The 13,147-nt window shown below is 35.1% G+C and overlaps 1 protein-coding gene across 2 annotated transcripts in view; it reads left to right on the top strand.

Moving 5' to 3' along the window:
- The window catches only part of GRM8 (glutamate metabotropic receptor 8), a 332,666-nt gene that overhangs the window by 215,335 nt on the left and 104,184 nt on the right, over window positions 1-13,147 (top strand). For both annotated transcript variants that reach the window (XM_052667763.1, XM_052667764.1), the window contains exon 7: window positions 5,875-6,075. In XM_052667763.1, coding sequence (XP_052523723.1) covers window positions 5,875-6,075 — 201 coding nt within the window. The remainder of the gene's footprint in view (window positions 1-5,874; window positions 6,076-13,147) is intronic.

Here is a 13,147-nt window from a genome sequence, read left to right as displayed (position 1 = left end):
TTTTTGAGGCTCTCTGCAGACTAACAATGCACAAATCAAGCATCACTGTTACCATGTGGCTACTAGAAAGCTCAACTCCTCCACCATAATAGTACATCATCCCCTTGAATTTCAGTAACTGGAGATGATGATCTCTATTGCGTTATTTGTTCTGGGAGATCAAACTGTCTGTCGTGTGTGAGGAAAGCCACTGAATAATCAGGGAAGACTGCAGTGGTAGCAACATGCACTCCTTATGCTTCCTGCTGAGACTGTAAAATGACTTAGAGTTATAGATGACAACTTTCTAAGGAAAAACTAATGCTACAAAGATGGGTTCTTACAAACCCTGACAAGTAGAGAACTATCATGCCTGAGCTAAGGACTGCCTGTGATTTAGCTGTGATTATGATTGGCATGCAGGGAAAGATCAATCTCAACACAGTAATATTTATCTTTGATATTGTTTGCTTCCAAGTGTAGCTTAACTAAAACTGTTTTGTGAGCCAAATAAAGGAGGCAAAATGTAAAAAATGTGCATTATAACTGTGAACTGACAAAATGTTACTAGCTATCCAACATCCAGACTTGTAAACAGATGAGTCTGAAAAACGTAATAAGAAGTTGCACAGATGCACCAACTGGCTTTACACAGTAATTACTCTTGAGCATATAACAAATGCCAGTAAAGGGAAGCTAATAGAATATGTGGTTCACTGGTAAGCATTTTGTGTATTATCATTTTCACTAATCATTTTTATTTTCAATTTCTACTCCCATCATTACTCGTCCTCTCACTATTAGTCCAGAGAGTGGTAATCACAACAGTCCCTAGAAAAGCATATTTCTTGCTTAGCTCACATGAGAGGGGACAGGACAAAAGAACGGATGGCACTGTGGAAGGGCAGGAGGAATACAAACTCTTGGAAAGGGATTTTTTCCTTTTGGTGGTGAATTCATAATTAGGAGATTCCAACCATTCTGCAGCAGAATTTCTGTCACTGTAAAGCCAGTTATTCACATTATTCTGTTCTAACTGAAGGGTAAGACATACAAGCCTTGTGTTGTTTTGTGTCTTTTTTTTTATTATTATTATTATTATTTTTTTTAATTTCTGGATAAATGATGATTTTTCCAGAAATTACCAACCCTAAGAGTAAGGTCCATAAGTCAAGTAATAACAAACATCACAATAAATGGATTAAAACAGTGTAAATGGAAATCTGCTGTTACAATTTTCTCAAATGAGCTTTTCAAGCAGAAGTCTATAAATAATAGTGCAAAAAGATCAGAAGTATTACATTAAAATTGTCAGGTTAGTGAAATAAATGATGTAGCCCTACCAGATGATAGTGACAAAGTAATTTCCATTTCAACTAAAAGAAAAAGGCATTCTTTATAACTTAGATATGAGAGTTTTCAGAGTGCTGGCTGCATGTTTTCTGAGCTGTTAATATTGATTTTTTATAAGCTTTGAAGTATCAGTACCAAAAACAGTGGAAGAGTGCTTGCAGAGAGCCAATATTTGAACTGAACATGAAAGGTAGCTGGCTGATTGTGCTCCAGTCAGTCTTAAACAAAATAAAGATAAAATGATAACAAAGGAGATTAATTAAAAAACAGCATGGGCACCAGTAAGCACTGAAAAATCAAAATAGATATTTTCAGGTTGATTAATAAAAGTGATAGTTCTTCTATACAATTCCATGAACACTGAGCGTTGATTTTGAGTAACAATCTAAAATGTTAGAAATCAAGATGGTTCAAATGAAAGTAGTTGAAAAATGGATTGTTGACAGACTTCAAAAAGGAATATTTCCTTCAGTTGGTTAATGATTAGGGAAGAAAGACACCTCCTTGAAACATCCAATTTCCCAAGTGGGGCTCTAGTTATGTGTCTTGTCTTTTTTGTCTCTGACTGCACTCCTTTTCTAAGCTTAGAACCTGAAGTTATTATGATTACTCTGTCACATGTTTTACTTCCCAGGATTAGGATCCTATTCCCTTGTACACTGCATCCCCATACCACAGATTTTAGTACTAGTGATGGTAATGGTGATGAGGAGATGGTTGGACTGGATGATCTTATAGGTCGTTTCCAACCTTGTGATTCTATGATTCTATGATTTCTGTTATCCTAATTGGACCCCCCTTCCTGTGTCTCAAGCTGTCCAGTACGTGAAACCTTTCTTAGGGGGCTTCAAGTCTGGAGTATAGAACCAGTTGTTCTATGCTATGTTTTTAATTTTAAACTATGGTCTTCAAGTAGCATAAATTAAAATTTTAGCTATGTATAAAGGGTGTAGTTTTGAAAACATAGAAGTAGATATGCGAGTTAATGAAGGTTTCAATTTTATACAAATTGTTTCAGTAATACAAATTGGAAACCAAAAGATTGGTAAGACAAAATAAGTAATATTGATGAGAAATATAAAGCAAACTGGGAATTTCTAGAACTACTGCAGTTAAAAATCAAATTAATTAACTAAATTTCCCTATATCACAAACCGTGATAATTTGTATATCCAATTTTGCCTTATCTATAATTGTTTTTTATTTATTCATAAGACAATAAGAAATAAGAAATCTGCTCTGTGCTCCTCCTGTTGCCAGTGGCATTTGCAAAAGAATTTCATCTACATGTGCTTAAGATCAATATTAAAAAGCCAGTCTTAAACATGGGTGAATTGTATAACACTTATCTCCCAGCAGATCAGTCACTTGTTGGTGAGATCAACAACTTAAGTTTTGGTTGCTTTGTATCCCACAGGTGATTCCACCCCCCAAGTATGAATTCATTGTTTTAGCTCTATTACATTAATCTTTATTTATTTATTATGTGGTGTAATTAAATTTTTAATTAAGATATAATTTATTGTTGTAAATAAAATTGTTGCGTTCCCTGAAGTATCTTGATTCCTTATTCATGCATGGGGAATTGGTGATGTAAGTGCTGCTTCTTCCCTCGTAAACTTATCTACCTAATCTACATCTCACCTTATGTTCATTATCTTTCCCTGCTATAGCCAAGTTCCACCATTCTGAGCAGCAAATGATTATTCATGCTGTACAGGAACTACCAGGAGCAAAGGGGGAAATGATTACAAATTATAGCAACAGTACCAGCTAACATAGTCTGGCTTGTCACTCCTGCTCAGGAAATACAAGAGTAGCTGTGGCAACATTCTCCAGGCTCTTCTGGGATCATTGATGATCTCACTGCAGGATTTCTGAAATAGATTTCAAATAAAGACCGCCAGGAGCAGTTGACATTTCTCCTGGGCTAGTGATGCCTCATTTCTCCTAGCTCTTCTCCAGCTTAAGATGATAACACTAATACACTTAGCTATGGATGTTATCCATTGGTCAGGGAAAGTCTCAACATCTCGCTGTAATTCCCCACAAGCCTGCACTTTTCAACAGTTGGATTGGAGGACCTGCTAGAAAAAATCGTGTTATATTTACTTGAATTTCCTTCGTATGGAAATCAGAGTACAGAGGAATGGTGTCAGGACGGTTCTTGTCTCAGTTCTTGGCACTGTGTCAGAAGGTATTAAGCTCCTGAGTTCAAGAGTTGTAATCATCTTCCCTAACAATGCAGCCTCAGTAATTCCTTTTGGAGTAAAAACTGTGAGATTAAAAATTGAAGTGATCATAAAAAGGCATTAAGGAATTTTGTTAATGAGATGTCTGGTTACACTCTTTCAAGTTGTCCTTGTGTTTGTGTGTGTACGTGTAAGCATGCTTTGTAGAGCTTATATGTAATGTAATCAGATATAGCAGACGCTTAAGCTGATGAGTTCTGTTCGTCTTCATAAGTTTTGGAAACAGAAAATGAAGAGAGACTTCAAAAAGAAATAGCACATACTTCAATTTGTTGATTTTAGTTTGTTTTGTGTGTGTGCTTTTTTTATTAAATTATTTCTTTGTTGTTGAAAGCAGAGACTTCTATTGCCTTTTCAGATTGCTAGATTTGAAACTGATAATTCTGTGATGTTGCTCATCCCCTCATAATTAGGGAAACACATTCAGTGGTAATGTATTCATTTTTAATCTGTAATTTATATGATAAATTAGTTTTTGAGAAATTAGTTCCTGTAATTTATATGATAAATATTTCTGAAGAGTAAAGGTGAAATGTTATACTGTAGAGTAAGTTTATATAAATCCTGTGTATGCTTAAACTACAGTGAAATGCAAGGGACTGTATTACTCTTTTTTTTTTTTTTTTTCATAAATTTTTACCACTTAGCACAATGTATTTGCAGAAATATTTGCAGCGTTCATGACTTTATGACTTAGCACTTATTGCAGAAGATAATTTCTTTCTGTCTTTCACCAGCCCTCCACCTTTCAACATACATCTTCTTCTGTCTGATGTGTGAGGGGAATTGTATTTGGCTTGGAAACAAAAAGAGGTGTATCTCCTTCAAACATATTCTGTCCTGGCCATCCCACTTAGAGGATGAGGAAACTCTTGGGAACGCGTGTGGGTTATTGACTGCTGTGTGCCTGCAGCAGTTCTGTAAGCCCTGCCCTTCACTTCTTGTCTGGTAGTTTTAACCAGGCAGGAACAATTAAGGGAGGGATCCTGAGCTGTGCCTGTCAATTACTGTTGAAAGCTAGTTTGCAAATGAAGTAATTTAATAGAGTTGCAATCTCATTGAGCCATGTCTTACATTTTTTATACCCTGTCATGTCTAAGCAGTGTGTTTTAAGTGCAGATTTCAGTATGTGCAAGGAAATGTTCTTCTGTTTGCTTGGTTTCTGTAACATCACACAATTTACTAATTACTTGCCAATCATTAGATAGTATGCCTTGTAAAATGTCAGTTGAGTAATTTGTGGTAACTTACAAAGTTATATGCTTTCCTCTCATAGTCAGTTATGGTCAGTGCAAGAAATAAGGAAGTTTTGTTTTCTTTTCTTTTTTTAACTGTCTCATGAGGAGAAATAACCTTGGTTTTAATTTTGTGTTTACTGAGTCAATGGAAGCTTGGCTGTAGACATCAGCAGAGTAGACTTCAAGCCAAAATCTGCAGAAAACATTTTCCCATTGTAAAAGAAAATGCTAAGCCTTAGAAATCAGTGGCTGAATTCACATATAGGGCATGCTGGTTGTTTGCCTAAAATATAATTTTCCTGGACTTTATTTTTAACTTTTCCACTTGGTGCTATCACTGCTGAACATAAAAGGTATGTCTGGATTTGCACATATATGATTAATGTGGGCAGTCCCTGCAGAATCAAAATCTCATAATGTATTGATTTTCTCTGTATACCCACTGTAGGAAAAATGTTCCTGTAGGAAACAGCAGACAGTACGCAGCCCTCAACGTGAAACATAATTCACTAATAAATACAGGGAAAAGTCTCAGAATAAGCACTTTTCAGTGTGAAGACAGATGGCCACATCACTTTGTGAACGTTCGGTTTTTTTTTCCCTGACATGCTTAAATAATCTTTATCAAGCAGTAGACATAGATAAAAATCGAGGTAGCCTTAAATTTATCTAAAATAGAGTGACAAGCTACTGTAGAAGTGTCCTATAAATAACTACAACCAGGTATTGAATGAAAGTCAGTAAGCTGTGGAGCAGATTTCTACTGGATTGTAGAAATACATATACATATATATTTCTTGTAATGAAATGCTCTGTCCTCTTTCCTAACCCAGGACTCAACATAGCATTTATATACTTGGCACAACATACAAGGATTAGAGGCAGAACCAGATGGTCATACTTTAACTTGTCTTGTTTATTTAGGTGATGGATAGCAGACTCCTGACTTTACCTATTTGTCTGACCATGATCATTTATGTTCTACTGTGGATTTCTGCACACACTTGGACACAAATGGAAGTAAACAGACTCTTTTTCTCTTTATTCCTTAGGCTTAGAAAGAATTGCAAGAGATTCAGCCTATGAGCAAGAAGGAAAAGTTCAGTTTGTAATTGATGCAGTATATTCCATGGCCTATGCACTACATAACATGCACAAAGATCTCTGTCCTGGATATATTGGTCTGTGTCCAAGGATGAGCACAATTGATGGTAAAGAACTACTTACCTATATCCGAGCAGTAAACTTTAATGGTAAGTTATATGTACTCTTTTTTTTTTTTTTTCTACCTTCTTGTTCTTTAAATGTTTCAGAAGTGTTTTCTTCTATATATAGGATACTTTAAGGCACAGTGGAAAACACAAGATTAGAAGCAGTTCTCATTCAGTCAGAACTGTGAGTTTTTCCACCTGCTTTGAAACCCCAAGTGTATTTTTCAACTTAACATTAAGCTGCTCCCACAGGATGCAGATGTTAAAAATAAGAATCTGTCAATCAAAATATTTCAGTGAAAAGCTGCTATTATAGAAACAAGTTGAGGACTCATGCAGTCCTATTGACAGATTAAAATCCTTAGATGGAGGTTACTCATGTGTTTACAAGAGAATGAATTGAAAATATACCCTTTTGAAAATTGCATTCTTTTGAAATTACTGTTAACAATTTCGTTACATAATTGAATGGTGGAATTTTCTTTCAGCTGGTGTGTTTAAATCTCAATTAAAGGACTTACAGAATTTACAGCTTCTTTTCCTTATCATTGTTTTCCACTCAGTGATGTAATCAGTTTTAACACAACTGCAATACGCATTTTTAAACAACAGTACATAATATTCTGTGCAGCTGGGATTTGCTGCTGGAGAAATACAGTTACTGTTTCCCATGCTGTCAACAGTAGCAACCAATAAAGAGCAGGCTTAATTTATGAATGTAGAATTGAAAAGGGTAGAACATACTTGATGGTGAAATGAAGTTTTTGAAAACTTAAATTGTTTCGTGAATTTCATAGCTGTTGTAAGCTATATTTCCCATTATTTTACAAGGAAATTGAACAATGTTCTTTGCTGTGTTTTCCTTTTCTTTCTATTCCTTTTCCCCTATGTGGCAGGTAATTCACATGCTAGCAATGCCTTATAACTATAGAGAGAAGCACTGTCTATCACAATTCACTCCTGTGACCTCAGCTGCCAGCCTTTTGAAAAAAGCACAAGGTCATTTTGAATTTAGCTTCCAAGTGGAAGCAATTTTTTGCTCTAGGTAATGTACCAGACCATTTGGTTTATATGAATATTGGCTGTAGTTCACAGTTTGTTTCGTCTTTTAAATTTTTCTTCTTCTGCAACATTCATAAAAGGGGAATCCCTGTCTCCAGGAATACAGGAGAAAGATGGAAGGAGTTAAAATGATTCTTTAAAGGATGATTTTAAAGAAAACTTGGAACAAAATATGTAGGTAACAAATGGGAATGTTGCTGGGATGACAGAGGTAGGCAACATATTGTAAGGTCTGCAGTGATAATTATCTACATTTCTAACACATATGCTTTTGAGTCTGTGTTATTAAAGTGTAAAGAAAGCTATCAATTTTCATTTGGTTAGCTTGAAAGATTAGCATAAAAAGATAAGGTGTACACACTATATAAAACCTTTTCCTCCCTAAAGATTGTTGTGCTTCATCAATAACTGTCTTGATTTCACTGGCTGACTATTGAAACAACAAGGGGAGATGAAAGGGTTGGATTGAGTATTCTGAACACTAATATAAAAGGATGCTTTTGAAGTAGCAGTCTTTCAGTATCTAAAGGGGGGCTATGAGAAAGAAGGGGATGGACTCCTTAGTAGGGTCTGTTGCAATAGGACAACGGGATATGGTTTCAGACTAAAAAGAGTGGATATTTAGACTGAATTTAAGGATTATTTTTTTTTTATGATAAGGATAGTGAAGCACTGGAACATGTTGTGCAGGAAGGTGGTGGATGCCTCATCACTGGAGAGACTCAAGGTTGGGCTGATGAGGCTTTGAGCAACCTAATCTGGCTGTGGATTTATTGCAGGGAAATTGGACTGCTTGACATTTAAGAGTCTCTTCCAATTCAAATGCTTCTGTGATTTACTGAAAGAGGGAAGAAGAAATAAAAGAAATACTTATGTGATTTTAAATTTCTGTCTTGTGGGGTGCATAAAATTTTCTCTGTGTTAGGCTAGTCCATGTTATGTACTAGTGTACCAATTTTTTTGTGTATATCACATGATCCAGTACTTCCTTTTTTGAGGTCATGAACTGGGAGGCATTATCAAAAGACAGTCTTTGATCCTGTGCCTTTTCCTATAAAGCTTAAGTTCCTGTTCCTCAGAAAAGCACTGAAGCTGTGTCTGACTTGGTTTGCAGAGATGAATAGGTATGCGGGTTGCTAGACCTCATGTAGTGGGAGATGATTGTGGTGCTGCATGTTAATTTTGACATGAGTTCCAGGTTCAAATCATCAATAATGTAGTAGTCTAAAAGTGAGCTGATACATGAAAGGGAAGCCCTGGCTTTGAAAGCCATTCAAGGTAACATTTTTCTGTCCTAGTAATAAAAGGATCACAGCATTGCTGAAGTTGGCAGGAACCTCTGGTGATCTCCTGCTTAGATCTGGTTCAGCTGGCTCAGGTTGCTCAGGACTACAATCTGTCAGATTTTAAATATATCCAAGTATGGAAAATGCTGCAAAATTTTCTCTGAGCAATTATTTTCAATGTTTGATCATCCTCACAGTAAAAAGTTCTTTTCTTATGCTTAAACAGTATTACCTCTGTTTTAGAATTAAACTGCTGTGCTTTAGGGTTATAATAATCCTTCTTAACCAATATAGTAATGAGTGGGTGCAACTGCAATTGATATGTTCCTACGTTTAAGTCAGTGGGTTTCATATCACAGATTGTGACCTGTGTTATGAAGGATACCTTTCTGTCTTATGGAGAGCCTTTGCAAGGGGAGGAAAACATGCATACCTCTGGTTATTGGAGTTATTGCTCTGATTTTGATTGCAAGCAACTGCTTTGAAATGTCTTGATTTTTATTTACTCTGTTCATTCTTATTTACAAAAGATAAAGAAGATTTACTCTCCTGAAGGATTTACTCTCCTAAGTCTGTGTAATATTCCATGATACCTTCATGACTAAAGTGTGGTAATAACCATCAGTGCACAGCATACTGATAGAACTGATATGGCATTTGCTTCTGCTTGGATATTCTTCTGCCAGTTCTATGTTAAGTACACAAAATATTCAACTGTTCAGCAGTTGAAAGGAATGGAATTTTATTTTCACTTGAAATTACTGCTGAATGGAGTCTCCTATCTTACTATTGCCTTTGTTTCTCTTAAAACAACTATAGAAGCATAATGTATGTAAACAATTGATTTTCATTTACAGTGGGCATTTTAATTATTAATTTCAATTCATAGAGAAAGAAGAAATGACTACTGTGTAATTTTGCAGCTTATTTCAGTGTGTGTAGAAATTATAAGTACATTGTACAAAGACTCATGTTTACAAGCCAACAAGGTCAACTTAGATCACTGTGTTCTTAGTGGTCATTTCCCGCTATTTGTTCAAAGAATACGTAGAGATATCAGAATTTTCCTGTTCCTTCTTATCTTGGTTTCTCTCTGGCAACAAATGAATATCTTGTCACTCGATGGCATCCTTTTAAATAGAGGCACCATATTTGAAAGATCTTCCCTGCTAGTTTTTGTATTTAAACAGCATGAGATGTTTATATGAAATTGGTGTTTAATGTTTAAAATTACCTAAAGCAAATATGTTTTTTGTAAATTAGTTTTATAAATAGTAAATTGTCATGGTTTAATTGTGTCATGACTCAGTAGATCTCCTTTCATATTTCTACTGTGTTCTTACTGTGATTTCATTTCTCTGCCTACAAATAAGCACAGGTTTTCTAAGAGTTTTTACCCTAGCATGTGTTGAGGTTTTTTTAATGAGAAATGCTCATCTTTTATCAGTAATGAGACCTGCATTCATAGTGGCTGGAGGTGTTTCAAAGTGTGGTGCTCTTTTGTTGCTGTTCTATTCATTTGTTATTGTTGGTGGTGATTTTTAATTAAAAGATTTATTGTGCTTTTTCTTGGATAGGAATAAACCACAGAGTGACAAGATTGATCAGTGTCAGCCTTCCTTGTTGTCCCACTTCAGATGATCAGAATTCATGGCTGAATTCCAAAACAGAAGTCAATACTCATATATATTGTACATTAAGCATTTCTTACAGAAGAAAACTCTTTCGTTCTAGATAGAACGATTTGTAGTGAATATATGGTGCCATGTAGCTGTTTTATGCCTATCTTTAGGCATATATTTTTATTTACATTAATACACTGTAACAAGTTCAAGGAAAAATACTTAGTAAATGTCACGCACTAAACCACAGTATATTTACATCCATTATGAGTCTTTCACTAAACTTGAAAGTAAGGGCAAAACTTGACCTGTATTTTCATACAGGCAAGCAGGCATCGGTCTATCTGTCTGCCTATCTATCTATCTATCTATCTATCTATCTATCTATCTACCTATCTGTCTACATTGATGGTCTACATATCTTGCTCTGGCATCTTTCCTGGTGAGGAGCTAGAAGGGAGCAGAGAACAAGTGAAAACAGGTGAAAGCCTCTACTGGCAGTACCTAGATCAATGTCCATTTCTGCCAGAGTTCACTGCAGCATCACTTCCCCCTTCTGGTGAAAAGGAGACGGTAAGTAAATCCCAATTCTGACTGTAGCCTTTCCTTTAGTCTTCTCTGGGACTATTTAAAATAACTGTGTTTCTTACTGGGATTTTGTGACAAATTTACAGTGGTACTGGGCCACACTGACCAGAGACGTTACAGAGTCTCAATCCTCTGAGATATTCAAAAGCTGACGGTTTTCTCTAGCTGTTCCTCCTTGTAAGCAGAGGGATTAGACTAGGTGATCTCCAGAGTTTCCTTGTCACTTCAGCCATTCTCAGATTCTGTAGCTCAAACTGGACTCAAAGAAAAGTAAGCACTCACCCTTGCTTTAAGCATTTTAAATGAATATATGTTACATTTATTCTTCTGACACTAATTTCATAGCCTGTATGGATTTGTTGCTCTTTGACGCTTTTTGTGTTATAAATCTGGTAATCAAATGCCTTTGAGAAAACACTGATTTTGTCTGCATGCACACGAAGCTTCATCCCCATTTAAAAAGCAAACATACAAAATTTCATCCTAAAAAGTTAGGATGGTACCAGACAGTGAGAACATCAGGCAGACTTAAAACAAAGCATTGACAATTATGTAGAACAAATCAATGATCATTGTACACTGTAATATATATAAATTAATGATCATTGTACACTGTAATATACATATATTAGTGTACAATGATCATTTATTTAATTTATTATTATTATAAAATTATGTTTAGTATATATATATATAATATAATATATATATTATAAAATACTATATATTATATATGCATAATTCCCCCCCCCCCCCCCCCCCCCCCGAAAGCATTATCTATAGAGGACAGTTTTTAAAAAAATGAAGATTTGAGTTCCTCATGGAGAATTTTAAACCCTTCAGAAAATCATTATTTTGGGATCAACTATTTACCAAATTCATCTCCTACTGCTATCTTCTCTGAGACATTAATCTGATCTTGACTTAGTCAGCTCAGACAGTTTTAAATGTTTTCTTCAAGAAAGCTGACACCTCTCTATTCTTTCACTAAGTACAAAATTTGCATTCTCAAATCATTATTTATCATTAAAACAGAAGCTTTAAAGTGGGTGCCCTTTGAAGTTGACATGTTTTGACATTTTTAAGGTGTTAAGCACAATAGAACTAAATGTCCCACTTAAAATGTACAGGAGCTATGCTCCTAATTTATTATTTTTAATTAAGTGCTCAAGTCTACAGCTACAGATAGAGAAAAAACAAATTTTTTATATATTTGATCACATCTGTGATTTTTAGTTAAGAATATTGTCAGTTCATTATTTAGGGACTTGTACTTTCAGAAACACTTAGCATCATGTAATGCCATGTTCTGATTATTATTATCCTAATATATAGTTTCCAGTGCCTTTGTGTTAAATTAAAAAAGGAATAGTTACTTTTGTTCATTTCTTGCTGGCGATGATTTCAAATAAGTTCTGTTTTGTCATGTTAATTATTGTAATGGAATTAATCCAGGTGGCTGTACAAGAAACTGAAATAGCACAGTGGTTTGAATCACTCTGAAGAGGCTTGTGTAGCATATGGTTATAATATGTCTAGTGGGCAAAGCTCAGAGCTGCTATGATTCTCAGATACCTCACAAATCCGTGTGATTCAGAGCTTATGAAAATGTAAGGTATGAAACTGGAAGGTAGAACCTAAAAGTAAATGCAATTTATTGCCTTGCTTTTGCCATGTATGGATCTTAAGTACTGATTAATTGAGCAATATATTTGCTTCAGACAGAAAATTTATGATTGATGTCAATACTTCATTTTGAAGAACAAGGTCTAGTTCATAAGGTATTGCAGGATATTCAGATATATTACAGTTTTCTGCCGTGATGAAATGAAAAACTCAAGCTATAATGAGAAGTAGTAGAAGCTCTTGCCATTCTGAGTGGAAAGGTATCTGGGTGCAAAGAAATGGAATCCATAACATGTACAATTTCTAGCTTTTAGTCAGTGTAAGAAACATCACAGCTAAAGTTCTGTCTAGTTATAAATCCCTTCAGATATGCTTTTTGCCTTAATTACCAGGCAGAAGGCCAGCCATACATTTTAAGGAAAATCTTACTTTGTCGATCTTCCTAACTTCAATGGTAAAATTGAAAATATCCTATTAAATCTATAAAATCAAGTGAGAATGTCTATACAATTTATTAATGTTTCTGTATATTGATTTATGGCCAACTTGGTAAGACAAGACTTCTGCAAGTCATAAGGATAGTCACGAAGGGCACTGAATTGTTTTTTTCAGTGCTTTGGTGACAGAATCGCATGAAACTTTTTTCATTTTCCTACAGCACATTTCAGAGTTCTTATGAAATACACATATTGCAGAGAATACAATGAAAACAAAGCAACAGGGATTTCATGAAGGATATTTGGTATTATAAATAAACCCCACTTAGAGTTCATTCATTTAAGAAGTGATCTAACTGGTAATATCTTGTAAGCGACTAACAGAGAACAGAGCCATACTTCAGAGAAGTTGCTGTCAGTGAAACTACCTTGACAAGTCTTAGATTCTCATATGAGGAGGAAAAAAAAAAGTTTTTGTATGTTGAAGAGAATG

The sequence above is a fragment of the Tympanuchus pallidicinctus genome, unplaced genomic scaffold (assembly GCF_026119805.1).
Source record: "Tympanuchus pallidicinctus isolate F22 unplaced genomic scaffold, pur_lepc_1.0 scaffold8, whole genome shotgun sequence".
NCBI classification, from domain to species: domain Eukaryota; kingdom Metazoa; phylum Chordata; class Aves; order Galliformes; family Phasianidae; genus Tympanuchus; species Tympanuchus pallidicinctus.
The sequence above is the reverse complement of the archived record's forward strand: the minus strand, read 5'-3'. Positions and strand labels throughout refer to the sequence as shown.